This window comes from Apis laboriosa, unplaced genomic scaffold (genome assembly GCF_014066325.1).
Source record: "Apis laboriosa isolate Shangri-la unplaced genomic scaffold, ASM1406632v1 scaffold26_cov146, whole genome shotgun sequence".
Lineage (NCBI taxonomy): Eukaryota > Metazoa > Arthropoda > Insecta > Hymenoptera > Apidae > Apis > Apis laboriosa.
This window is the reverse complement of record NW_025222592.1, coordinates 3,878,091-3,904,512: the sequence shown is the minus strand read 5'-3', so window position 1 is coordinate 3,904,512 and position 26,422 is coordinate 3,878,091. Positions and strand designations below refer to the sequence as shown.

At 24.5% G+C, this 26,422-nt stretch overlaps 6 protein-coding genes across 8 annotated transcripts; 4 read left to right on the top strand and 2 right to left on the bottom strand.

Moving 5' to 3' along the window:
• The first annotated feature begins 2,578 nt into the window (after positions 1–2,578).
• On the top strand, positions 2,579–4,042 carry LOC122713744. The gene is made up of 4 exons (XM_043934476.1): positions 2,579–2,631; positions 2,858–3,004; positions 3,073–3,316; positions 3,384–4,042. The coding sequence occupies exons 2-4, from the start codon at positions 2,865–2,867 to the stop codon at positions 4,029–4,031; spliced, it is 1,032 nt and encodes a 343-aa protein (XP_043790411.1). The 5' UTR covers positions 2,579–2,631; positions 2,858–2,864; the 3' UTR covers positions 4,032–4,042.
• A 2-nt stretch (positions 4,043–4,044) lies between these two features.
• LOC122713743 (interleukin enhancer-binding factor 2 homolog) lies at positions 4,045–6,246 on the bottom strand. 2 transcript variants are annotated; one of them, XM_043934475.1, is made up of 4 exons: positions 6,082–6,246; positions 5,509–5,815; positions 4,868–5,432; positions 4,045–4,781 (listed from the first exon to the last, which is right to left on the bottom strand). In XM_043934475.1, the coding sequence occupies exons 2-4, from the start codon at positions 5,806–5,808 to the stop codon at positions 4,495–4,497; spliced, it is 1,152 nt and encodes a 383-aa protein (XP_043790410.1). In that variant the 5' UTR covers positions 5,809–5,815; positions 6,082–6,246; the 3' UTR covers positions 4,045–4,494. The 2 variants fall into 2 exon arrangements, with proteins under 2 accessions (XP_043790410.1, XP_043790409.1); XM_043934474.1 differs by lacking the exon at positions 6,082–6,246 and having other exon boundaries at positions 5,509–5,929.
• A 412-nt stretch (positions 6,247–6,658) lies between these two features.
• Positions 6,659–14,171, top strand: LOC122713741. Its single transcript, XM_043934471.1, has 10 exons — positions 6,659–6,875; positions 6,955–7,448; positions 7,533–7,600; positions 7,686–7,914; positions 7,990–8,115; positions 8,284–10,025; positions 10,194–13,322; positions 13,402–13,528; positions 13,600–13,745; positions 13,827–14,171. The coding sequence occupies exons 1-10, from the start codon at positions 6,829–6,831 to the stop codon at positions 14,028–14,030; spliced, it is 6,312 nt and encodes a 2,103-aa protein (XP_043790406.1). The 5' UTR covers positions 6,659–6,828; the 3' UTR covers positions 14,031–14,171.
• LOC122713742 (ralA-binding protein 1) lies at positions 14,050–17,615 on the top strand. 2 transcript variants are annotated; one of them, XM_043934472.1, is made up of 9 exons: positions 14,050–14,264; positions 14,474–14,612; positions 15,214–15,464; positions 15,533–15,794; positions 15,891–16,071; positions 16,154–16,468; positions 16,549–16,909; positions 16,977–17,230; positions 17,300–17,614. In XM_043934472.1, the coding sequence occupies exons 1-9, from the start codon at positions 14,180–14,182 to the stop codon at positions 17,399–17,401; spliced, it is 1,950 nt and encodes a 649-aa protein (XP_043790407.1). In that variant the 5' UTR covers positions 14,050–14,179; the 3' UTR covers positions 17,402–17,614. The 2 variants fall into 2 exon arrangements, with proteins under 2 accessions (XP_043790407.1, XP_043790408.1); XM_043934473.1 differs by having other exon boundaries at positions 14,126–14,264; positions 15,195–15,464; positions 17,300–17,615.
• A 944-nt stretch (positions 17,616–18,559) lies between these two features.
• Positions 18,560–20,925, bottom strand: LOC122713995 (V-type proton ATPase subunit B). The gene is made up of 4 exons (XM_043934930.1): positions 20,790–20,925; positions 19,832–20,298; positions 19,060–19,725; positions 18,560–18,944 (listed from the first exon to the last, which is right to left on the bottom strand). Exons 1-4 carry the CDS (start codon positions 20,875–20,877, stop codon positions 18,678–18,680), a joined length of 1,488 nt encoding a protein of 495 aa, XP_043790865.1. The 5' UTR covers positions 20,878–20,925; the 3' UTR covers positions 18,560–18,677.
• An 877-nt stretch (positions 20,926–21,802) lies between these two features.
• On the top strand, positions 21,803–26,328 carry LOC122713702 (4-hydroxybutyrate coenzyme A transferase-like). The gene is made up of 6 exons (XM_043934412.1): positions 21,803–22,198; positions 24,188–24,340; positions 24,580–24,819; positions 24,923–25,327; positions 25,400–25,666; positions 25,756–26,328. The coding sequence occupies exons 1-6, from the start codon at positions 22,003–22,005 to the stop codon at positions 25,938–25,940; spliced, it is 1,446 nt and encodes a 481-aa protein (XP_043790347.1). The 5' UTR covers positions 21,803–22,002; the 3' UTR covers positions 25,941–26,328.
• The last annotated feature ends 94 nt before the right edge of the window (positions 26,329–26,422 follow it).

Here is a 26,422-nt window from a genome sequence, read left to right as displayed (position 1 = left end):
ACATATATTTTTTAGATCTGTTCGTGCATAATTATCGTTAAATGAATCTTGTAAAAAGAAAATAAGATAACCTTGTCATATTTATTTTTTTCTACAATCAATCATTATTAAGGAAATATTGAAATTATAAAGAAAGATACTAAATCAATAATTAAAGAAACTACATAGCAATCAATAAAGATAGAAATGAATTTGAAACATTAAGCTATAATGTTATAATAATTAATATTATCAACGATATTGTTAATTTTGATCTTATTTTTTTTAACTGAATTTTGCTATAAAACAAATTAAAACAATTCTAATAATTCTTTCGTGTGATTGGTAAAGAAAAGATTTAAGAAAATATAACATTTAATATTTATTATTTATATATTTGAAATAAAAAAGATAAAAGATTCGAATAATGAAAATGATGTTAGTCTAATAATAAAAAAATAAATTTATCGTACTACAATAGAAGATAAATAAAATATCAATTTATATATATATATATATTTGTACTTTACAACAAAGATCATTAAACAATGCATGCATATGAAACATAATATAAAAAAAAGAAATGTACAATTTTCTCTTAAGACTGATAACTTAACGTGTGTACATAGAGACTGTACATATTAATAATTCGTTGTATGATATAAGTCAGAGTTACGATGAAAAACTTGATGCTATTACTATTACTACCACCACCATTATTACTTCTCCGATTCGAATCTGGGATGTCAAAGCAGCACAAAGTAGATATTTTATAATAAATATTATAGAAATTTGAAGATTGTGACATTTACTTGAGAATTATTTTTAAAAAAGAATTGTTTTTTTATCATTTTTTTATCTTATTCTATTTTATATCTTTCGTTAGCTAAGATCATTTTCTTTTTTATTTTAGAATTCAGTATTTAAAAAGAAAACATAATAATAGTTATTTTATTAATTATTAATTATTTAGAATATGAAGAAATTCGAAACAGTATTTCGAATTTATTATCAGTGATCGAATTTAAAATCAGTAATCGAAGAATTCACATTTATAACTGCAATTAGATTTCGCGGTTCTAAAGAAGGAGATATTGTCTGGCTATGCGGTGGTTTCCTAATTTCAAAATAAATTTTGTCACAACTGCAGCACACTGTATCTACAATCGTAACTATTAAAGATTTATCTAGCTATTTATATCAATATCAATTTATAATTTCATTATAGATATTAAAATATTGATCTCCAATTTTTAAAGATATCAGAAATAACATTTCTTTATTTTTAGTAATAGAATATGGTATTAAAGTTTGATCATTTATTTCTTTGATACATTAATTTATGATAAATATTAATTTCCTATATGTATTAATTTATCTCATTTATTTAATAATAAATAAGTATTAGATTAATATTTGTTGTATAATAAATTTGTATAATAAGTAGTATTCATATTTCTTTATAAAAATATTAATAAAAAATTAATAAAAATATTAATAAATGATAATTTATAAAAATTTTTTTTATATTAAATAAACTCGATAAATATGTTTGTTTCTCTAATGTATTTGAATGAACTTGCATAATATAATATGTCTAATTAAAAATAATTTTTTGCAGAAGAAATGCAATTTGGATACGATTAGATGATTTAAAGAGATCAGATAATGATAAGATGCAGTTAATTTTCGAATTATTGACAGAATAAGATCTCACCATCTGAGTCACAACATCGTGCTCCTTAAACTAGAACAAAATAATATAATATATAATATTTAATCAGAAAATCTTGTTGTTTACACATTCCTTATCAGATATTAATGATAAAGCTATGCAATGGGATAAGGATGAATCGAATAGAGTAAATTTATAATAAAAAATTTCATTAATATTAAAATAATCGAATTAATATTAAAATAATTTTTAATTAATTTTTTTTAGATGAAGATCAAGTGATTTATTAAAAGTCATATTGGATTTGATATCCCATTTGAAATGTAATCATATATTCACTAATAGCGAAAAAGACAATAGACTCGAGTTTGGAATTGTGAATAATTGGCAAATTTATACTGGTGGACTTAGAAAAGATACTTGTCAAATATATTATATTTTGAAAATAATATAGAAGAAGTATTAATTAATATTAAATTTATTATATATATAGGGTGATAGTGGAGAATTTCTAGTTATCTTAAATGAAATAATATGTACAATTTAATCGGTATAACTAATTTAGAGAAAATTTGTGGTAACATTATTCCTGGTATATATGTTCATGTTTACTATTATATTCCATGTATAGAAGATATAATTTGGCCGGGCTGTCTAAAAACTAAAAAAAACATAATTTTATGCTCAATTTTTTTTAAAAATATCATTTATTGTTTGTATTAGATTGTAAAAAATTAGATAGATTGTAACGAGAATTTTTAATAAATACATTTTAAAATTTACTGAATATTTGATTTTTATTAATTTTGATATAAGTATTTAAGGCAAAAGTTTTGGATAATATTTTGCATCGATGCGAAAAGACGCGCAAGCGCCAGTTGATAGAGTTTACTTAGTTTTCGTTACACTGTGTACGTGTGCAGTTAAAAATCAAGTGATCATCTATTTTCATTTGTCTAGAAGCAATTGTTCTCGAGGTAAGAATCGTTTCATAGATTGATTGTTTTATATAATGCAAAAGTGCACAAAATGAATAATGAAAAATCCAACATACAATATAAATATATTACTAAAATTAAAAACTAATTGTTCTTGTACTTAACTTATAACTTGAATATAAATAGCATCAATATTATCAATTTAAGAAAAAAATATTCATTAGTTAAAAATTCATATGATTTTACATTATTGACACTTGCACAGTGATTCAATGTCTGCCATTCTCGACGCATGTGGAAATGATACTGGATCACCCTCAATATCAAAAGCTGAGGATAATTTATCCAATAGCGACGGACCGTTAATTAAAGGCTGTATTCGTCAAAATAGTTGCAGTAGTGTTCATATAAGGTGTAATAAAAATTTCATATTAATAATCGAATCTGTAATATTTATTATAATAACAATCATTATTTTAGTTGCGAGAACGTTAATCGAACAATTGTATCATCTCACATCATGTCAGCATCTAACAAAAAATTAGCTAAAAGACGCTATTGTCTATGGACCTTAACTTTTATTCTAGCAATAATTGGATTATGCAATCTCTTCCTCAATATTACCGTGATTGCTGTTTTGCGAATCAATCAAGGGATGGAAGCGATGGAAATGATACCCGATGAAAATCTTGTAAAATTTTATGGAAAAACTGACTTAGATAAGGTCAGATATTAAAATATTTTAGAAATATTTTTATATAATTATATAGATAATATATTCATATATATAGATATGCTTGCAATCAGGAGTTTGTCAAAGTTACGGAGATGAACCAATGGAAATCTCTGGTGACGAAGCAGGTGTACAAATAGATATAAATAATCAACGATCATACGAAGAAACACGCGCTAAAATGATGATTTTATCAAATGGTACCACTATATCAAAAATAGAATCTTTCGAAGTAAAAGATTTTAAAACTGGGATTATTTACTTTACTACTGATTTTCCAAATTTCGGTTTGCCTGTTGGGGTGGAAAAAATTGATGTGAAAATTGCAGAAACGCATAGAATCACATCACCAGTTAATGAAAGTCTCATTGTAAACTCCGACGATCAAATTTCTATGCAAGGAGCAGAAGGTGCCAGTATAGAAAGCAAAAATATCATCTGGAGTGCAGATACAGATATTTTTTTAAAAAGTGTTAATGGAAGCATTATCCTTGATGCTAAAGACGGTGTTTCTATTGATACAAAAAATATACCAATAACACCATTGTTTTTACAAAATCCATCTGGTCATGAACAATATAAAGTTTGCATTTGTATGCCACAAGGAAAACTCTTCAAAGTACCGATTCGTGCTGGCGCTAACAGTCGATCAATAAACTGTGCTCGCATCAATCGAACTCCAGAAAATGATCCTTGCTTGCGATAGAATCAAACATGTATTTGAATTTTTCATTCAATTTTATTAAAATATTTAATACTGCCAAGTACAGAAATCTTGATTTGACACTCGATTTACGATTTGAATAATCAAATATTAGCAAAATATTTTAAATCTTTAATTAATAAAATATGTATTTTTCCGGAAATTTGGAAAATAATATAGAATTGAATTATATATTTTACCACTAATATATACATATAATTCAGACTTTATTCGAGATATTACGTACAAATTCACACATAATATCATTATGTAAAAACATTGACATTAGTTAATATATTATTGCTAATAAAAAATCATACATTTTTGAAATTTGTGTATAATACTAAATACATCAATTTTTGTATCAGATACTCAAGATTATCAATAAAATTATAGAAAATAGTACAAAATTCTCGACGTTTCATAGGACTATGAATGAAAACATAATTATGTTGAATAAAAAAAGTTAAGCACTTTCTGTTATCATTTCTTCATTGCTTTCTTCCATATCTTCTTGTTGTTCTTGTTCTGTAGGAGGTTCGTATACCTTGTCTAAAGGACTAGCAACAACACCACCTGCCCACACACTCATTTCTACAGCAAGTTTATTAGTACCCTCAAGTAATGGTCTATAGCCTCCATGACCCAAGACACGTAATAATGTTTGAGCTGTGAGACATACCAAATCTTGTTGTTCTAATGTCATGGCTGTGTGTACACGTATATTGCCACCCTCGCATGGATCAGAAATACCTTAATAAAATCATGGCAAATATTATATAATATTATATAAAATTTATTTATAAAATATTATTATATTAAGATATAATAATTTTTACCAGCAGATCCTGGAAGGAAGAGTCCTGAAGCAAGTAATTGAAGTACTCTTTTATATGCTTGATTTATTGGCAATGCTTGTCTACTGGGATTATTCATTATAGCATTGTGTGCTAATAAATCTAACATCCAAGGAGATAATGGCTCTAAACCTTCAAATCTACTTCTCAAATCTCTAAGTAATCTTATTAAAACCTTTATACTGGAATGATGAGCATTTTCTTCAAACCATCGGGAATGTCTAATTGCAGCAAGATGACCTTGACATATTTTTACATCTAAATGCTGGTCAGATTCTAATTTTCTTAAATTCTGATGTAAAGTGGTAATCAGTACACGTACTGTAGCTTCATTATTAGCAATATCAAAACCACGCTCTGTATGAGTAAGTCTAAATATTTCTTTGGGATTAACAGTTTTTAAATCATTATTAACTTTTGTACCAAGTGCTTCCACAGCTGTTTTAGTAGGTAATGTTTTGAGGATCACAACAATATCAGCTACATTATGGCCTTTGATCATAGTTCCTTTTTTAAAGCTACCTACTTGTCTCACTTCTTCTAATTGCTAAATAATAATTATCATTAATAAATAAAAAATATAACCTGTACAATTAAAAATTATAGAAGAAATTTATATTTACACAAGCTTCAAAACTGCCTGGAGCAACTATTAAATTGTCAAGTACACTCTGTAATTTAGTTACTAAATTTAAAATAGAAGTTTGTTCCTTTGGTGTAGGACACATGTCTGTATTCTTTTTTAAAAGTGCCATTTGAAAATCTGACTCATCTGGCGCTGGTTTAACACGCGGAAATGCAGCTTCACATAAAGTATAGTCAAATGGATGACGTGGAAGGAATTGTTTTCTAGGAAATCCCATTCCACGTCCCATACCACCACGACCTCCTCTAATCATTCCACCTCGACCACCTCGTACCATATTATGTCTAATCATAGGAAGAAAAGTATTCAAAAGTATTCTAGAAACATTTATTGCAATATATTAAAATATTTTTAAAAATATCAAAGATACTTTCAATAATGAAATCTTTAAAGATCTATAAATGAAACAATAAATTAACTGCAATATAGATTAATGATATGAATTAATAAATTATTTAAAAAGAATTAACCTAAATATTTTCCGATTTTAACACTATTATTAATTAATAATTATCTAAGAATTTTTAAGATAGAAATATAATAAACTTACCAAAAGATAGAAAAATAAATTTAAAGTATTATTTTAACTTTTATCAATAATTTTCATTCACAATACAAATTTTATCAATACAAATTTTAATTAACTGCAAGCAAGTAACATTAGACACATCAAAACATTAATTTAGTAAATCAAGATATTCTACTGAAACATTATATGAATAACATCTTAGCGCCATCTAGGTAAAACAATGTTTAAAAAATAAAAATTTTTATATAATATTTATTGAATAAAATAAATACTATGAAAAAATTATTATTATAATAAAAATATTAAACATTAATTATCTATAAAATATCTGGCAAATTGATAATATGAATGATAATAATCTGCATATATTTCATGCTATATAATAATTATAATTTTCGTTTTTATTTTTTATAAAAAATATACAAAATAATTATTAAGTGTATTTTTAATTATTACAAAATATTATTTTTTTTATATTAATAAATTAACTAATTGATTAAATTTTGTTATACTGTATATAATATATGAAATAAATTTAAAAATTACATATACAAACTTAATCATAATAAAATTCAATTATATATATATATTTTATAACTGTAGATATATTCATTCTAAATTAATAGAAACATCAAACACCAAACCAATAACCATTTTTCATCCCTCATACACCTCATAAATTTACAAGTATAATAATAACACAACTTAAATGGAAAACTAAACTATATACATTTTATTTATCATTCATCTTTGCTTCATTTGGCCAGAATGTCTAAAGTTTCTTTAAAATCAAAAACACTCAGACACCGTAGGAGGTATGTATAAAACATTTTAAAATTTTAAAACACACAAAAATTTTATTTTATACTAACTATATTACTTTTTTCTTAATAGAAAAGTTCCTGAAAAAAAGATGATTATAAAACCATATGGCTTTTGTTGTTCAATTGATGATGTTGATCCATTAACAAAATATGATAAACTAAAATCATATAAATCTTCATTGATATCTCTACATGCAATACATGAAAGTCCAACTTTTAAATTTCGAACAGAATTCACTGATTATATAGATTATGAAAATGCTTTAAAAAAGAAAGCCAAATATATAGATGTTGGAGATTATAAACGTAAAAATTATAAAAGAAATAAACAAAGTTTACAAAATATGAAAGATTTAAAAAGATTATATGAAAAAAAAAGACCATTTAATAAATCTAATGGTTTTGAAGACTTACACGATGAAAAACTTGCATATCTTCTTCAAGGACCAATGCAATGGTATCTAGAAGATGAAATTAATTCAGCAAAAGATATATTTTGGGAACAAAAAATAAGAAAATATAACGAAGAAATGGATAAAAATACTAAAATTGGAAAAAAGAAAAGTAAATTTTAATTTAGTTATTATTTCTAGTTATTATTTCCTAATTAGTACAATAAAACGTAAAAACTTTATAATTTTTTTTTAGTAATGCTTATGATGAAAAAGGAAACAGATATGTATCCTCGATGGTATCAAGATTTTTCTATTAATCAAGTATAATTTTTATTCTTTATCAATTAAATATAATATTAAATCTTGATTAAAATATTTTCAAATTTATTTATATATTAATTTATAGATAAAAAATTTAAGAATGTTACAATGTATAATGCATAAAGATTGTGAAGAAATGGTAACAGGACGTACTCAAAGAACACTTATATCAATTGGAATCGTATCTACATTTTTCACACTAACATCAGATGCTATTAAGAAGTTGCAAGAATTTTCTAATTGTAATGTAATCGAATTTTTAAGAGAAGTTTATAAAATATTAACAGGAAATTATTTTGAAGAAGAAGGATATAGTATGCTGTGTCTATACTTTTAATTTATTTTTTTGTATTTTATATCTTTATATTAATTCTATTTTTAAATTTTAGAAAAATTTTATGATTGTAACGAAAGAATAATCTTATCAGCTATTGCATTTTTAACTTTACCAGAAACTGTTATAGAACTACATAAACGTTTGCCGCCTATAACAATGCCAAAATTACATCCAAAACGTAATATTTTCTTATTAATTTCATAATTTATATAATTTATTTATATTTCTCATTAAATTATTCATATATATTATTAATTTAATATTTTATTATGTATTAATTTATTTTTTTTAATATATTTATAATATTATTATTAATTTATTATTTTATTATATATTATTTATATAGCAACTGCGCCAGTAGTATCAATAAGACAGAAAATGAAATCGCCCTATGAAGAAGAACTTTTTATGGGACCAGATTGGAGTACTTTTTATAATCATTTACAAGATTGGCAAGAACAACGTAAATTAACGCCATTGCCAAACGTAATATTACCTCCTAAAGAATGTATTTTAAATATAAAAAATGTAATAACCAATCCTTATTACAAAGAAATTAAACACAATAAAGTACAAAACAATCCTGAAAATAGTCAATTAATTCATATTAAAAATAATTTTCCCCCTGTTCATATGACAAAAAAAAAAAATGTTTCTAAAACAAAATCAAATTCCCAAAAAGAAAGAAGTATTGTTAAAATTAATAAAAAACAAGAAGATAAAAAAAAGAGTAATATTATTCATGACATAAATTCTGTTGAATTACATCAAGATCAAACTTTTAGAAATGAATCAAACTTTTATAATGAAAATAATGAAGATGAAAAATTAAAAAAAATAATAAATTCTCCAATAAATATGCAAAAAATACAAAATGATTCACAAAAATTTGGTGGCCTTAATGTTCCACCTTTGTATGAAAATACATTATTTGATTTTACAATCAATGGAATTTCTGAGAAACCAGGACCAATAGAATATAAAATATGTGGAATTTTACAACCACCACAACCAAATAAAAAATCTTGGCTTGATGAAAAACATGCACATTATATAATAGCTGGTGCTTCTGATGAACCACCAACTTGTCCTGTAACGTATGAAATGACTGGAATTGCAAATGTAGTACCTTCTAATAGCGATGAAAGATTTTTTGCAGTATTGAAACTTGGAGATGGACCTAAAAAGATTTATCCAAGTGGTAGAAAGAATTTATCTCGTCATTGGCAAGAATGGTTGCAAAATGTAGATGAAGAATTTCGAAAAGTAGAAAGAGAGGCAAATAAAATGATAAAAAATATAGAAGCTATAACGAAAGTAGTATTTCCAGGACCAAGCTGTGATAGCTGTTGTTCTTGTAGACAAACTAGAAAATCGTATTTTAGAACAAAAGAAACGAAAGCACCTTATTTTGTAATAGATACTATAGCTGAAGATGATAATAAAAATAAATATATTGTAGGATCAATGGCAATGCATTCTCCTGCACCAACTCCTCCAGAATCAACTGTAAACTTATTAGAAGTTATAGCTTCAGAAGATGTTCTTAAAACAAGTTTAATAATAAATGGTATTACAACTGAAACAGGTAAAACGCAATATTATATTACTGGTGCTCAGGAGGATTTAATACGCGTACCTGGACGAGTTGTAGAGCCACATCCACCTAGGCCACCAAGAAATGTTCCGCCTTGCATATGTGCAATTCAACAAATGTTTAATAAAGGTTTGACTTCAACTTTGAGTCATGATAACATACCATGGACAAAAGAAGATGGATTATGCTTTGGACAAAAATTTAGACCCCAAGAATTTCCTGCATATTCTTGTAAGAAATATCCTGGTGATAAATCATGTAGAAGAAGTCCATTTATTAATGAAATAATTAGATTGCAAAAAAAAGCTGAAAGAAAAAAAAAACAAAAAACCGAAGCTCCAGAGGAAAAGAAAATGTATAGTATTGCAGATTTTCAACCATGTGGGGATGAACATGGTATGGGTATTTGTGGAGCACCTTGGGGTACTTTGCATACTTTAACACCAGAAGAATTAGCAGAACAAGAAAAATTACGAAAAGAAATATTAAGAGTATGTTTTATGTTTATGAATTAATTTAATTATAATTATATTTATATAAGTGTTATAAATTAATTTAATTATAATTATAAGAAATTATAATTATAATTATAAGAAATAATGATAAAAAATTATAATTAATAATATTATAATATATAATAATATCATATTATTGTTTAGAGTCCTCCGTGTGGAACAAAACCTGGTCAAGCTGTTTGTGAAGGTCCTTTTGGAACACGAATACCAAAACGGGACATAGTTATAGAAGAAGAACTAGCAGGAGAAGAGGAAGAAGTTGAAGAAGAAGAAGAAGTATTAAAGGAAGCACCACCTCCTATCAAAAAAGAAAAAGAAAAGAAACGTGACGAGAAATGTTATATGAGTCCGCAATCCATAGAAATTAGAAAAAAAGAAAAGGTTGTGGAAAAGAAAGTTAAAAAATTTATTCCTGATCCCACTTATCATGGTTATGATGATCCATGGAATATATTTCGTACAGCACCAACAGAAAAAGAATCTGAAACTGATTTTAAAACGTTATTAAAGCTTAGTTCTCCAAAACCACCAGCAACGCCCGTACAATCTAAAATATTAGTAGATGAAACTGAAAAAATTGCATTAGAGAAAAATTCTAAATTAGATACTAAAAAAGAAAATTTAAAAAAAATTTTTCTAAAAGACAAAAAAGAAAAAATTCCTACGAAAAGTATATCTGAAATTGAGGAAAAAAGTGATCGAGAAAAATTTAAAAGCGAAAAAGTAAGTAAATCTCAAAGTTCGAAAAAAGAAAAAATTTTGAAAAGTATATCTCAAATTGACGAAAAACAAAGTGATCGAGAAAAATTTAAAAGTGAAAAAGTAAGTAAATCTCAAAGTTCGAAAAAAGAAAAAATTTCTATATCTCAAATTGCGGAAAAACAAAGTCGAGGAAAATTTAAAAGCGAAGAAAAAAATGAAACAAAAACACTTGATAAAAAATCAATTTCAAGCGTAAAAACTAAAAAAATGAATGATAAAGTATTACAAATTAGTATGAAAAAGGATAAAACAAAAGATCAAAATCTTTCAAAATCAAATAATAAACGCAATCAAAAAACGAATAAAAATCCTTCATCTTCGAAATATTTAGAAAAACAAAACGAAAATCCTAAAAAACCTATATCTGATAAAGAAATATCTTTAATACATGATGATCAATTTAACAAAACATTTCAACAAAAGATACATAATGCAACAAATTATAAACAAGACAAGAAAAACAAAAATTCGAAAAAATCAAATAAGCCAATTTTATTAGCAAGTAAAAACAAGCAAATAAAGAAAAAAAAATCAAATAAACAATCAAATTTAAAATCGGTAAGACGAGATAAAAAGAAAGATATATATATTGATCAGGATATAGATCCTGAAACAACTTATAAAAATAAGATATATGAATTGAAAAATATGTTAAAATCTTCTGAACTCTATCCTTATGATGTTAAACCAGTGGATATCCCAGATGAACTTCCAGCAAAATGTCAATTAGAATATGACTATGATGTAGAACCTGTAATTGATACACAAGATGAAACAGATGCAGATATACAATTACCAAGTAAAGGTCCTTGTGGATGGAGGACAAAATCAGAGCAAAAATTGCCAACTAAAAAAACTTTAGTATATCTCAGTGAACCAGACTATCCTCCAGAAACAGTACCAGTAAGACCAGGAGGAAAACCATGTATTTGTCGGGAAAATAGAGCGAAAAAAAAAATATTATTATATAATATTGGAGGAAATATAGGTGGAAAAAAAGATGATGAAGAAAAAAAATTATTAAAAAAAAAAAAAGAAGTAGAAGACAAAAAGATGCAAGTTATAGATGGTGTCATTTATTATACCCCACCACCGAGTCCCCGTAGAAGTGACGAATATGTACCTGAATATGATCTTTATGATTCTCCTTATGATATGTGTCTTACTCAACGTAAAGATCAAAACCTAAAATTTTTCGAAAAATATAGTACACCCAAAATATCGGAAGTTTCAAAAAATAAAGAATCTTGTGGTTGTAGTCGATATATAGATACATATGGTATTCAAGCCACAGAAGAAGATGAGGAAAAAATTCAATTGATGAAAGAACTTGACAAGACTAGAGAAACATTAATAAATGCGAAATCACCAAAAGAACGTTGGAATCTAGCACTTAAAGATGTAAGTTTATCAGAATATTTTACACGATGTAAAGATAATTTACCTTGTTGGCTTAAATGTGCCAAATTTAATAAAGTGGGTTGTCCTATACCGCATCGTAAACTTAAAACAAAACGACCAGTTTGTGAATGTAAATATGAAAGAAAAATACTTGAACATAGGGAACAAAAATTGAAATGGAAGGAGCGTCAAAAACGATTAAAGACTTTGAAAAAACAACCTTATATAAATGTCGCAGATATTTCAAAACCATTAGTGCCAAATACAAAATTAATGATATCAGACGTAAAAAGAATTCCAAGAGAGGATGAATATGTTGACGATATTAAATATTGTATAACTGGCGTTGCCGAAAACTATTCTTATTTACCACCTAAGCAAGTAGTAGGTGGTATTCATATGGCTACTCCTATTCAAACACCTGAACCAAGCCAACATGAAATACCATGTGTTTGTTTACATCGTCATTGGTCTCTTACAAATATTCCGCCTGGACCATTGCCAAAACCTGAAGAAATTTTACTTGCTGAAAAAAAAAAGAGACAAGAAGCCGTAAAAGAAGCATTTAGAGAAATTTACGCTCCTCAGCCAGTCTATCATACGCATGATGAGCATAGCTGCAAAGACACATGTGGTCAAAATTTTAATATAGAAAATGATGAAAATATTAGAGAAAATGAAACAAAATTTAAGCAGGATGATAATCGCAATATAGCTTCCTCTTTACAAAAACCTATTGATGCTAAGAGCAAATTAACAAATATTTCTCAAAATACTAAGCATCATGTTAAATCAAATATTGACTATACTCAGGATAAAACAGAGATTAAAAATATATCAATAAAAAAATCCTCCGAAATTAAAACAAAAAGCTCATCCAAGAAAAATAAAAATACAAATATAATAGTACAAAAAGATTTCGGAAGTAAAATAAAAATTTCGGATAATAAAGACATTAAAACTGATAAAATTGAACAAAAACGTTTAAACATTTCTCAAAAATTACAAAATAATCCTACCGAATCAAATATAGAAAATGTAGATATATCGGATAAAGAAAATGAAGAAGATTTTGATGATTCCAAAAATTACTTAATGGCCATAGTGAAGGTAAAAGATATTTTTTTTTTTTTATGTTTTCTATTTATTTGGATTAAATGTAGAAATTTCTGAAATTCTTAATGGTCAGATTGAATTAAAAAAAATGGCAGCAGAAGGATTTCTATTTGCAAAACTACCAAAAAGTTTTTTAATGCCACAATTGCAATATTGGCTAATGTATAGAAAAGGAATAGTTGTTACTGATAAAGAAAAGAGTAAGTCAAATTTATTTTTATATACACAATATTCGATATATAAATTATTATTTACTATGTAATATTTTTAGAGAAATTATTACGTAAGAGTATTAACTTATGGAACAAGTTAGATACAATAACCGCTAAATCTGAAGTTCGAACTCCATTATTAAAAATGACAAAAATTCAACTTAGGAATTTAACATTCGATGATGCACAAAAAATAAAAAAAAAGGTTTTTTGAAACAATAAATACAAAAAAATTTCAATTAGATTATTATTTTAATTATACAATTATAATTTTATTCATTTATAGATTGCAATGAAAAAAGCTATGTTTTATAGTCAAGTTCGTAAAGAACGCGTTTTATATGGACGATCAATGTGGAATTCAATGGAATATGGAAAATTTCCTTCGATATCATTTAAGCAAGCATATTTCACTTATATGGCTAGTAAAGAAGCTGATGGTCATGTTTTTAAACCATGGATGCCTTCCGAAATACGCGATATGAACTAAAAATATATGTCGCGTATAAGAATTCGAATATAGATAATCGATCTGAAGGTCGAATAATTTTTGACAATCGAGAAAAGCTCGAATGAAATATCGATAGTTTGGTATCAAGATTTTTAAGCCTGTTAAAACATTGTAACAAGCCAAGAAGGATGGATTTCGAAAGTCCAGATGTAGAAAAAGAATTTCCTGGATTATATGCATCAGAATCAGCTAAAAAAAGTAACGAGAGCGATTGTACGTAAATTTATCAATAATCAAATTATCTAATTTCTTTTGCATAATAGTTATTTTAAGAAAGAGGTTATATAGAAATCATAAATCAAATTATAAATTATTTTCTCAAATACCTTCTAATTAACTATTTAAAATATTGTATTTATATTTATAAAAATAATTAGTAATTATATTTATATATTTTATATATTATATTTATATATTTTTAGTTAGTGATGAAGGTGGACATGAGAAACACTCTAAAAAGGAACTCCTTGGTGGTAAACGAAAAGAAAAAAAAGATCGAAAAGATCGAGGATATGCCACTTTAGAAGGAGAAAGTTCACCTGATGAAGATCAGGAAACAAAGTATGTTTTTTTTTTATATAATTTTTTATAAATTTTATAAGTTATAAACATTCATTTATTTAATAACTTTTATAAATTGTTTTATATATTTTTTATTTTTAAAATAAAAATTAAGTTCATATTAAATTATTTATTTTATGTTTACAATAATATTTTTATATTTAATTAATATTTTTTGTAATAAAGAATATAGATATATAAATATTATCAAGTAATTTTAATTTTTATATATTGTTAGCACTGATATATTAATTACTTAACTTATTAATTTAAAATTAGTTGTATTGATTAAAATGTTTAGTAGTATCTATTAATATTTTAAAAATATTTAAAAATAGTCATTTTAAAATGGAAAATAAACTTATCACAAATATTTATGATTTTATATTGTTAATTATTTTAATTCTTATTTCTATTATGAATGTATATTTTATTGTGAAAGTATTACTTCTATATATACAATAAAATATATAATAAAAAGTGAATAATTATATTAAAATATAAAAGTTATATTTTATAATATATTAAACAAATATCTTTTCATATATTGTATACAATTATTATATTTATTACTTGAATTAGCATATGATTTAACTCACAGAAGTCCTTCAAAATCAAAAAAGACTAAAGCTTTCAAGTTTCCATCAAAGAAAGAAAAACGTGAAAAATCCAGAGAAAAAGAGGGTAAAGAAAAAGATGGTGAAAAGGAGAAAGATAAAAAGAAAAAAGATAAGGATGAAAAAGATATAGAGAAAGAAAAACGTAAAGAAAAAGACAAAGATAAAACAAAACAAAAATTTAAAGATCGTAAAAAAGGAAAACACAGTGCAGAAGATGGGTTAGATATTGGAGGTAAAATGTATAATATAAAATTATTTGATAGTATATAGAATTAAATTTCTGAATAATTATCTATCTAGAGGGGCAACCAGTATTTGGTGTTAGTCTGCATTTAGCAGTGGAAAGAAGTCGTTGTCATGATGGCATTGATTTACCTTTAGTTGTGAGAGATTGCATTGACTTTATAGAAGAACATGGAATGAATATAGAAGGTCTATATAAAGTTCCAGGAGTGAAATCAAAAGTTCAGCATTTAAAAAAGTTATATAATCATAGAGAATTTGTAAATTTATTTGAATTTGAACCTACAGTAGCTACAAGTTTATTAATATTATTTCTTAGGTTTGTATATCACTATATTAAATACTATATATATATATATATACTAATAAATATTTTAAAATGAAATATTACAAGATTAAAGTTTTAATAATATAGGGAACTACCAGAGCCAGTCTTAGAAAGCAGTGAAATGATATCTAAATTTGAACAAGCAGCATCTACAAAAGATGTTGCTCAAAGAGAAGCACAATTATTACATTTAACTCAGCAGCTTCCTAAATGTAATAATGTTCTTTTAGCATGGATTATATTACATTTAGATCATGTCACAATACGAGTATGTTGAAAAAATATACTTACTGTTTTATATATAATATATATATTTCTTACATAAAATATATTTCATATTAACATTTCAGGAAAAAACTACTAAAATGAATGCTCAAACCATTTCAATGACATTAAGTCCCGTATTACAAATGAGTCATAGATTATTATTAGCTTTATTGTTTCATTGCAAAGCTCTTTTTCCAAATGTAAAATTAACGAAATATGTGCCGCCACTTTCATCTGGAAGTATTAATCTTCCAGATTCTGTAGAAAGCATAGCAGCTGAATTATCTAAGCAAGAATCATTACTTTCGCAAATACACATGCAAATGAATGCAGGTTTTGTTACAAAATTACGCGAAGAACAATTATGGGAAGTGCAACGTATGATAACGCAATTGAAGGTTCTATTTTAATATTTATTTTTTTATTTAAAAATATCAATAAAAATTGCAAAATATAACATCAATTTTTTTCTCTTTAGAGAAAATATAAAACGGTTCAAAAGATGGAAGGTGCGCAAAAAAGTTTAGATGAAGAAGTAAAATCAAATGATGAAATTGCAGTAGAATTAAATATACAAAAAACAAAAACAGAAGAAGAAGATATAGACTATGCAAAACCGGAAACTCAATCAATATCTACATTAACATTGAAAAAGGATAGTAAAGCACATATTCTAGAAGACAATAAAGAATCAACCAATATAACCAATATAAATATTATTCAAAATGAACGAAATGTTCATGCACATGATAAAGATATTGTTGATTCTACCGAGATATCTACAATTATACCACAATTTAATGAACAAGAAAATATTTCATCTGTAACAAATGAAAATGGTATGAATGATGATTAAAATCAATTCATGATATCATTATGATATCATTTTTATTACATTTATTTCAGTTTCAGCAGTAGAACTTGAACATGAAAATGCTATTGACAAATTAAGAGAGAGTTTAATTTATGAAGAATTATTGAATATGCAAGCATTACTAAAATCGCGAATAAATCAAGAAAAGAACGAAATTAAACGGTTAATGGAAATGTTAATAGAACGTGGTCCTGAAAAAAAAAAACCAAAAGAACGAGCACATTCGCCGAATGAAGCAGAGATGACAGCTATGATACAATTAGTTAAAGAAAATCAGTTACTTGAGGTACTTATACAAATTTATAATTTAATCTATAAATTTTAAATTAATATTCTACTTGTATTTTTATTTTAGAAAAAAATGACTACTTTAATTCGCAGTATTATAGAAGAAAAAGATGCTTGTATAGAACTACGTGTTCAATTAGCAGTTCATCAATTAGCAGCTAAAACCTGACCATTAATTATAAAATATTTTTAATTCATTAAAAAAAACACAAATTCTGAAAATATATAACAAGATGTTTTGCACAAAATGAACATATATAGTTTATAAGATGTTGTTATAATCATATTTTCTTGACTCATTCTATTCTCTTGTAAGATAATAAAAAATATATATTGAACATAAATATATTTAAATATGTGCTTTATACTTAATATTTTATATTAGAATTTCAATAATCCTAAGAACTTTGATAATGTTGAATTATTGAATTACATCCCTAATATAACAAAACAAAAAAAAAATATGAAAAAATGATGATATATATAATATAATAATGCAATTTGTTTACAAAAATAAATTATATAATATCGAATATGTAAAAAATAAGATAGATACGTAAAACATATATATAAAACATTAGTTATTGTTAGGATTATGTATGCTGAATTACTAGATATTAATTATTGAAATATAAAAAATTTTTGTTTATATATAATATTTATATATATATTTTATGTAGATGTATTTTATTATTATTTATATTCATTCAATATAATAATTACATTAATAACAAAACAAATAAAATATTTTAGCATAGGTACATTTATGGTATGTTTTACATATTTATTTGAGACAAATATATTATTTTTACAATATTAAAACAACAAAGATACATTTATAAAATATGGATTGAACAATCTTTGCATAAAAGATTAAACATTTTTATCAACATCAAATAACGTTTATTTTTTTTTCTTTTAATTGAGTATAATATTTCTATAGATGAAAATTTTATATTGGAATGTGAAACCAAAAAATATAAAGTTATACAATGATATTTCTTTTTTATGTTAATACTGAATAATATATTATATTTTACACAATCACTTGTTATAAGTGATTATTCGCACAAAACAAAATATCTATTATTATTTTAATTACATTTTAACAATATAGAATTAATGTTAAATTATATAATGTAATTCTCTATATATTTCTGTACTACACACTTAACATTATTATTCAGTTAATTTCTAAGTTAATTTATAAAACATATTAATTATAATTTATTAAAACATATTAATTCCAATTTTAATTTATATTTGATAAACAGAAATATTGCAATTTTATTGATTTAATATTTTTAAAACTATATAAATATTTGATTTTTTTCAATTTAATCATTAAAAAACCAGAGAATCAGACCATTTTTCCATTTTTTTCATTCTAATTCTTTTTATATAGTTTAAACAAAAAAGATTTAATTGTAAATATGAAAAAAAAACTAATGACGTGAATCTCTTGGATAAAATTCTGCGAGAATATTAGTGGGAATTCGTTTGAGCATCTCTTTAGGAAAAATACGTAATAACTGCCAACCAATATCCAATGATTCAAAGACCGTACGATTTTCATAACTTCCCTGAGAAATAAAATTTTTCTCAAACTTAGAAAGAAATTCTAAATATAGCAAATCATCTGGTGTTAAAGCTTCTTCACCAACAACAGCTTTCATAGCTTGTACATCTTTTCCAATAGCATAACAAGCATACTAAAATAAGATCATTATTAAAATTATAATATTTATATAAAGTACATACATATATTTTAAAACATACATATATACATATATTTATTTTTTAAAAATTATAAAATATAAAACATACCAATTGATTAGACACATCAGAATGATCTTTTCGTGTCCATCCTTCACCAATAGCAGACTTCATAAGTCGAGATAGTGAAGGAAGTACATTAACAGGTGGATAAATCTGTCTATTATGAAGTTGACGATCAACATAAATTTGACCCTCAGTAATATATCCAGTTAAATCAGGAATAGGATGAGTAATATCGTCGTTTGGCATAGTTAAAATTGGAATTTGGGTAATAGAACCATTACGACCTTCTACTCGACCAGCTCGTTCATATATAGTTGCTAAATCTGTATACATATAACCAGGAAAACCACGTCGTCCTGGTACTTCTTCACGAGCAGCTGATACTTCACGAAGAGCTTCAGCATAAGAGGACATATCAGTTAGTATAACTAGAACATGTTTTTCGCATTGATAAGCCAAAAATTCAGCTGCAGTTAAAGCAAGACGTGGAGTGATAATTCTTTCAATAGTAGGATCATTAGCTAAATTTAAAAAGAGGCACACATTTTCCATAGAACCATTTTCTTCAAAATCTTGCTTAAAAAAACGAGCAGTTTCCATATTCACACCCATAGCAGCAAATACAATAGCAAAATTATCTTCATGAGAATCCAAAACTGATTTTCCAGGTAACTTTACAAGACCAGCTTGACGACAAATTTGTGCAGCAATCTATAAAGTATATATCAATTTAAATAATTGCATAATAATTGATATTTCATAATTGTATATTAATATCTTAAAATATCTTATAATTTAAATATTTAATATAGAATACCTCATTGTGTGGTAAACCAGCAGCTGAGAAAATAGGAATCTTTTGCCCACGAGCAATAGAATTCATAACATCAATAGCTGAGATACCTGTTTGAATCATTTCTTTAGGATAAATACGTGACCATGGATTAATTGGTTGTCCTTCAATGTCCAAAAAATCTTCCGCAAGAATAGGAGGACCTTTATCAATTGGTTTTCCAGATCCATTAAAAACACGGCCCAACATATCTTCAGATACAGGAGTCCGAAGAGTATCACCAGTAAATTCACAAAGAGTATTTTTTGCATCAATACCAGAAGTACCCTCAAACACTTGAACAACTGCTTTAGAACCTGATACTTCTAATACTTGACCAGATCTTGTAGATCCATCAGCAAGTTTTAATTGAACAATTTCTGCAAATTTTGGAAATTTGACTTCATCTAATATTACCAATGGTCCATTTACACCTGAGACGGTTTTATATGCTATAAAAATAAAAAAAAATTATTGATTTAAAATATAACAAAAACTTTAATTATTATTAGTTATTATTAATTAATTTAATATATATTATAAAATTTTATTTGAACAAATATATATCAAATATAAGTCTATGTATAATTTTTATAATATAAAATAAAATAATTTTTATAATATTATATCATAATAAACTTTACATTAAATTATCATATCAGTGCTGCATCTAGTCACATGATGGATGTCTATTCATATAAAAAAATTTTCAGATTTGTAATTAAATTTTATAAATATGCGAATGTTCAAAATATTTTTATATATTAAATTTATATTTTTTTTATTTATTATGATTAAAAAACAAACATATTCAGAATCAGCTGACTATGTCTAAATCGATCTGCTACGCCCAGTTTATGCCGTTTAATAACATTTATATTTTAAGTTTTTTTTTTTTGGATTTTAATAAATATTTATTTTAATAATACATATAAATACTTACTAAGTCGTGGCTGTGATATAAAATCTCTTGAAACAGCCAATACATGTTCTTTATTAGCTTGACGTTCTCCGATAGTTTTTGGATACATCTTGTTGACGTGCCTCTCCTAGTCTCTTAGGTCGATCAAACAGTAGGACATACTGTTATACTACTTCGATGAAAAGAGATAGACTAAATATTAAGAGTGGGGATACGTTCAAATTTCAAGTTAATAAAAGTATTATATTTTTATAAATAAACAATTATAATTAATTTAATTAAATGCATTATGAAAATAAAAAATATATTTATTATATATTAATTATATACTTTTTTATATTAAAAAATTATTTGATTATGTTTAAATGAATTTTATTTTGCTTGATAGATATATTGAAAAACAAATGTCTGACAAAGACACAACCAATGGCACGTGCGATCACGTGGCTTATACTAAGTAATTCATTGCATATCAATTATCAAAATTTTTTATAAAATTACTTATTATAATTAAATGTATTATAAAAAAAAATTAAAAATTATTCATAAAAGAATATTCATGAAATTATAATATTTTTATTATATACATAAACTTTATTTAGATTGTTATTTGTTTTTTATAATAGCGGTTTATTCAATTGTAAACATTTAATTTTAATAATAATTATAATGATTAATAACTTATATATTAGAAATATAAAAAAATTTCTAATACACTTTTATTATTTATTTAAATCTTAAATTATTCATTTATTTCTTTATTTATTTATAAAATAATAATAATAAAATAAAATTAAAAATTTTTTTTTAATAGAACATTAAAAACTCGAAATCTAACTGAAAAATGATTACGATTCATATTTTAGATTTGATATATAAAAAATATAGTATCCATTTTTAATAATCTTGAAAAATAAAATGTAAAACTTTTGTAAAATTTTTAGTTTTGATTCATTTATAATACCATTTTTATAGATACCATAGTTACGGACCTGATAGCGATTATTTCGCGCCGAGAAGGCGCGAGTGTGCAGTGAGATATGGTGGCAGGTGGTTCAAGAATATATATGTGGATATAAAAATCTTAATTCATAAAACTATTATTTTGAATTTCTTAATTTATTTTTTAAAATTTCGAATCTTTTGTATTTTGTACAATTTATTTATAAAATAATTCTTATCATTTCAAACGATATTGTGTATTCGTGTTTCACTGACAGAAAAATATTGGACTATGGCGGCTCTTAAACGAATACTCAACTTATCTAAAACGATTAAAACTATAACAAGTACGTTTCGTCTTTGCGTTCAAACATCGAAAAAGACTTATTTTACATACGTAAATGAACCTTCTATGCCAATATTAGACAAGGAACCGTGCTGGGTCAAGACTGCTGATGAAGCTATTGAAAAAGCAAATTTAGATTCAGGTAATTATTTTTTTCATAATATATTAATTTATTATTAATAATTTAAGTATTATATTTTATTATTTCATTCATAAAATAAGTATCAATTTTTGGATGCCATATTAGATAAAAATTTTATTTTTTAAAAACTAACCTCGAAATATTACAAGAATAAATCTAAATATCAATGACGTTATTAAAATAGCATATGTAATGCAAGTGTAAAAAAAATTTTATTTAAATTTAATTTATTATCGAATTTTATTTTTGTCATATGATAATATCTTTTGCATTATTAATAATTTTTATATCTATTTATTTCATCAAATTGAATATTAAAATTTCAAATTATAATAAAGTTATGAATATAAAATTTTCAAATAATATATTGTTTTTATTATTATTTTTTATTATGATATTTTTTGGATTTTTTTTATGTATACATTCAATACAATTTATATACAAAATGTTTAAAATATTATTTTTTATAATTGATTATAAAATATTCGAAATATTTCATTATAAAATATTATTTCATATAAATATAACTTTTAAATTACATGATTTTATGAATATTTTTTATTGATTATTATGATATATTTTATTGATTAATTATGAATATATTTTATTAATAAATAATTATTATTTATTAAAATAAATTTTGTTAACTTAATTTTTTTATTTATCATCAAATTATAGTTAATTTATTATTATTATTATATTTATTAATTTATTATTTAATTTATCATTATATTAGTTAACTTTATCAAAAATCATTAAACTAATTATTTAATACATGAATATATATATGTATATGTATGTATTGATCGTATTTATGCGATTGTTTATCGATCAAAAATTTTTAATTTTAATCGACCGATTGAGTTTAAATATTAACATATTGAAAATATTAGTTTATTGAATTAAAAATTGTCATACAATGTTTTAACCTTGGAACATAAATTAAACATACAATTATGCGCAAGCAAACATTGGTTTCAATCAAATGCATAATGGTTTAAATTTCATTTATAAATTGTTTTCATTTAGAATCTTTATCATTTATAAATTTCAATAAATAAAATTTTATGAAAAATATTTTTTAATATTGCCACGATTAATAATTAAAATTAATAAATTTTTCTTGTGTACAATCAGATAGATGTAATTGTAAAAGCGTTTATATAAATTATAATAATTGTAAACTTTTATTAAAATAACCATTTAAAATCATCAGATAAAAAGTTTATTTTGTAAGTAAAATTTTTATTTATCTTTTTGTTATCAAAGGAAAAAACTTTAAAATTAAACTTATTATTAATTCATAAAAAATACAAATATTCAGCTGAAAATTATATGATAAATTTTAAATAAAGAATATTCCTTTTGAAATATTATAATTTATATAATTATCCGATCTTCGAATTATTCCATCTTTTGATAAGCAAAAAACAATATATAATAATAAATAGTCAATTCCATTCTTGTGAAAATAAAAAAAAAAATTTCTGAAATATAATTGGATTGTATTATTCATTTATATCATATTTTCATATATATCATATTATTCACATTTCTCCAAAAAAATTCAACTCAATAAATATTTATAACATTTTTCTAAATATATATTAAATAATGCATATATTGTATTTTAAAAATAGTATTGCAATATGTTTATAACTATTTATTGATCTAAGAATCTAAGAAATAAAATTTTCTAACTTTCAGACTTTTCAATTATCTGAATATCCGATAATTATCGGCTCTATTAGATTAGACGGAGAAAATAAAAATGTTTTCACAATAATTATAATTTTTATAGTTTTTTATAATCATATATCTAAAACTTTTTTGTAGTATTAACATCATGAAAGCACTTATATGACACAAATAATTATATTTTATATGTATTGTATGCATATTTATTATTTATAAATTCTTAATAGTATCTGAATTAAAAATGTTTCAAATCTAAGAAGATAGGAGGAGTTTAATCTTTTTATTTTTCAGATCAGCTTGTATTCGTTCAGGGTGCAGCGGCAACACCAATTGAATTATTAAGGGCAATGACCGATTATGGCGTTCGATCTGATGTGAGAAATGTACGATTATGTCACATGCATCTCGAAGGTCCTGCACCATTCGCTAAAGCAGAAAATGCAAGTAAGTAATTGTGTGTATCTCAAATATGATGATATAAATATAATAAATTTAATTTTTACTATTTTATCAAATATCATAGTGATAAATGTTCATTTATATACATATTTATTTTTTAGAATAGTTTATTTGTTTAAGTTGTATTATATTAAAAATCATTTCTAATTAATATCAAAAAAATAAGAATTAAATCATATAAAAATAGCAATATTCAATTTTTTGATATTTTATATTATTGGCAGAACATTTTAAGTCCGTCAGCTTTTTCATTGGAGGTAATGTAAGAGCAGCTGTTAATGCAGGACATGCCGATTGCATTCCAATTTTATTACATGAAATCCCACGAGTGTTTGAAGAAAAATATCTTAAACCTGACATTGCTCTTGTACAAGTTTGTCCTCCTGATGATAAAGGATACTGTTCATTGGGTACTAGCGTAGATTGTGTACGATCCGCGTTGAGCCATGCAAAGTACATCGTAGGTAAATTTTCAAAATTTTTTAAATTCATTCTACTTCAAAATTATCTTTTCACTAATTTTTTTTTCTTTTCTTTTTTTTTGGGGGGGGATATCATTATTTATAGCATTAGTAAACAAGCATATGCCTAGAACGTTTGGCGATGCATCGATTCATGTCAGCCATTTAGATTTTGCCGTCGAGCATCACACACCACTTCCAGTACATCCTTCACATCCACCATCAAAAGAAGAACAACAAATTGGTAAATATATTGCCGAAAATTTAGTAGAAAATGGAGCCACTATGCAAATGGGTATTGGAAGCATACCAGATGCGGTATTATCCTTTCTGGGTAATCATAAAAATCTTGGAATTCATAGTGAAATGTTTAGCGATGGTGTAGTAGATCTAGTAAATAAGGGATGTATAACAAATAATTGCAAACCAATGCACAAAGGTAGAATTGTTGGTTCATTTTGCATTGGTTCAGAAAAGTTATATGATTTTATGCATGATAATCCTTTTATAGGTGAGTTAATTTTATATCGATTTTTTCTTTATAATTGATCTTGTATAATTTATTACTTGGTTAATTTTATAGAAATGTTGGCAGTGAATTATGTAAATAATCCACAAATAGTAGCCAAACAAGCGAAGATGACTGCTATTAATTCGTGTATAGAAGTTGATATCACTGGACAAATTTGTGCAGATAGTATTGGAACCAGAATGTATTCTGGATTTGGAGGACAATTAGATTTCGTTATAGGTGCAGCTCTTAGTAACGATCGTCAAGGAAAATCTATCATTGCACTACAATCTATTACCTCAAAGGGTGAAAGTAAAATTCAACCCGTTTTAAAATTAGGTAAATAATTATGATCTTTTTATTATCTTTTTATTATCTAATTATTTTTACTTTAATTATATATTTTTAACTGTATCATTTATTTTAAGGTTCTGGTGTTGTTACAAATAGAGCAATTGTTCGATATGTTGTCACAGAATATGGAATTGCTAGTTTATTTGGTAAAAGTCTTCAACAGCGATCATATGAACTAATTCAAATTGCCCATCCTGATCATAGAGAAGCGTTAGAAAAAGCAGCTTTTGAACGTTTAAAAATGATGCCAGCGCCATAAACATTTTACTAAAAATAATATTTAAAGGATTTTTTTAAATAGAATTTCATGATAGTTCTTATAAGCACAAATAACTGCGTGCATCAAGCAAAACTATCGTAAATTATTTCATAATTATGTACGATATATACTTTTTTATTGAACATAATAACATAAAGTCAGAGAAAAAATATCAAAAATAGAATTTTAACATCATTTTATAGCAAACTGTATTTTGAATAAGTATAATTTTTATTTTAAGTGAATAAAAAATATTCATCACCAAAATAAGAATGAAAAAACTTTCATTTTAAACGAGTTACAGATACAATCAAAATGTGATTAACAATAACTAAAACAGTATATGATAACAAATACCTTTTACATAAAATTTGAGAACGTTTCCATATAAAATGCAATTATTGTAATAATTGAAAATACGTGGCATTTGAAATAATAAAATAAAAATAAAATGTATATAGAATTTTATTCTGTCATAATTT